A 707-nucleotide genomic window follows, 5' to 3' on the forward strand; every position below is an offset into this window, starting at 1 on the left:
TGTGCAGGAGGCAGCTGATCAATGTTTCTCTCTATCCTCCCTTCCTCTCTGTAAGAAATCAATAAAATATATATATTTTTAAAAGATTCTAAATTGGGAACACCTTGTCAAGTCACCACCAAAGATGAAAAGTGATTGTAAATCCGCCCCAGACTGTGAATCCCTACATACTCTCCCCAAACCCAGCTCAAACGTCACTGCTTCCTTTTGGGGGACTCCCTGGCATTTTGCACACATCTCCAGCGTCCACGTTAGGCCCTGCGCCCCCCAGAGGTCGGGACCTCACTTCACCGTCCCGAGCACCGCGTCTCCGGAGCTGTTTCCGCAGTCGCTGCCGCGGATGCTGCACCGGGACTGGGAGACACCACTACCCAAGGCGCGTGCGCAGTGTCTGGCAGAGGGCAGGCTCTGGTACCAGTATCCACAGACTCCCATTCCTCCTGCAGCCTGGGCTTCCTCACGGGAAAGAGGAGGCTGGGCAGACAGTGCCCAAACCCCGGGGGCGGGGCGGCCTCCGGCCCTGAAGCCCCGCGAGGGCCTGAGGGGCGCACCGTGCGGGCGTCAGAGCGGCCGTGGGAGACTGGCGACCCTGGTCCGTCCTCTCACCTCCCGGGCTCAGCAGCAGCCTCAGCGCCTCCAAAATCCGGTCCAGACCGCATGTTTCCAGAGGACCGCCACCCGCGGTCAGCCCGGGGTCCGCCATGACT

The 707-nt window shown here is 60.4% G+C and overlaps 1 protein-coding gene across 1 annotated transcript in view; it reads right to left on the reverse strand.

The window, feature by feature from the left end:
* The window catches only part of TANGO6 (transport and golgi organization 6 homolog), a 160,442-nt gene extending 159,739 nt beyond the window's left edge, over positions 1 to 703 (reverse strand). The window contains exon 1 of the mRNA XM_006760364.2: positions 607 to 703. Coding sequence (XP_006760427.1) covers positions 607 to 703 — 97 coding nt within the window. The remainder of the gene's footprint in view (positions 1 to 606) is intronic.
* Positions 704 to 707: the final 4 nt, after the last annotated feature.

This window comes from Myotis davidii, unplaced genomic scaffold (assembly GCF_000327345.1).
Source record: "Myotis davidii unplaced genomic scaffold, ASM32734v1 scaffold1437, whole genome shotgun sequence".
Taxonomy (NCBI): domain Eukaryota; kingdom Metazoa; phylum Chordata; class Mammalia; order Chiroptera; family Vespertilionidae; genus Myotis; species Myotis davidii.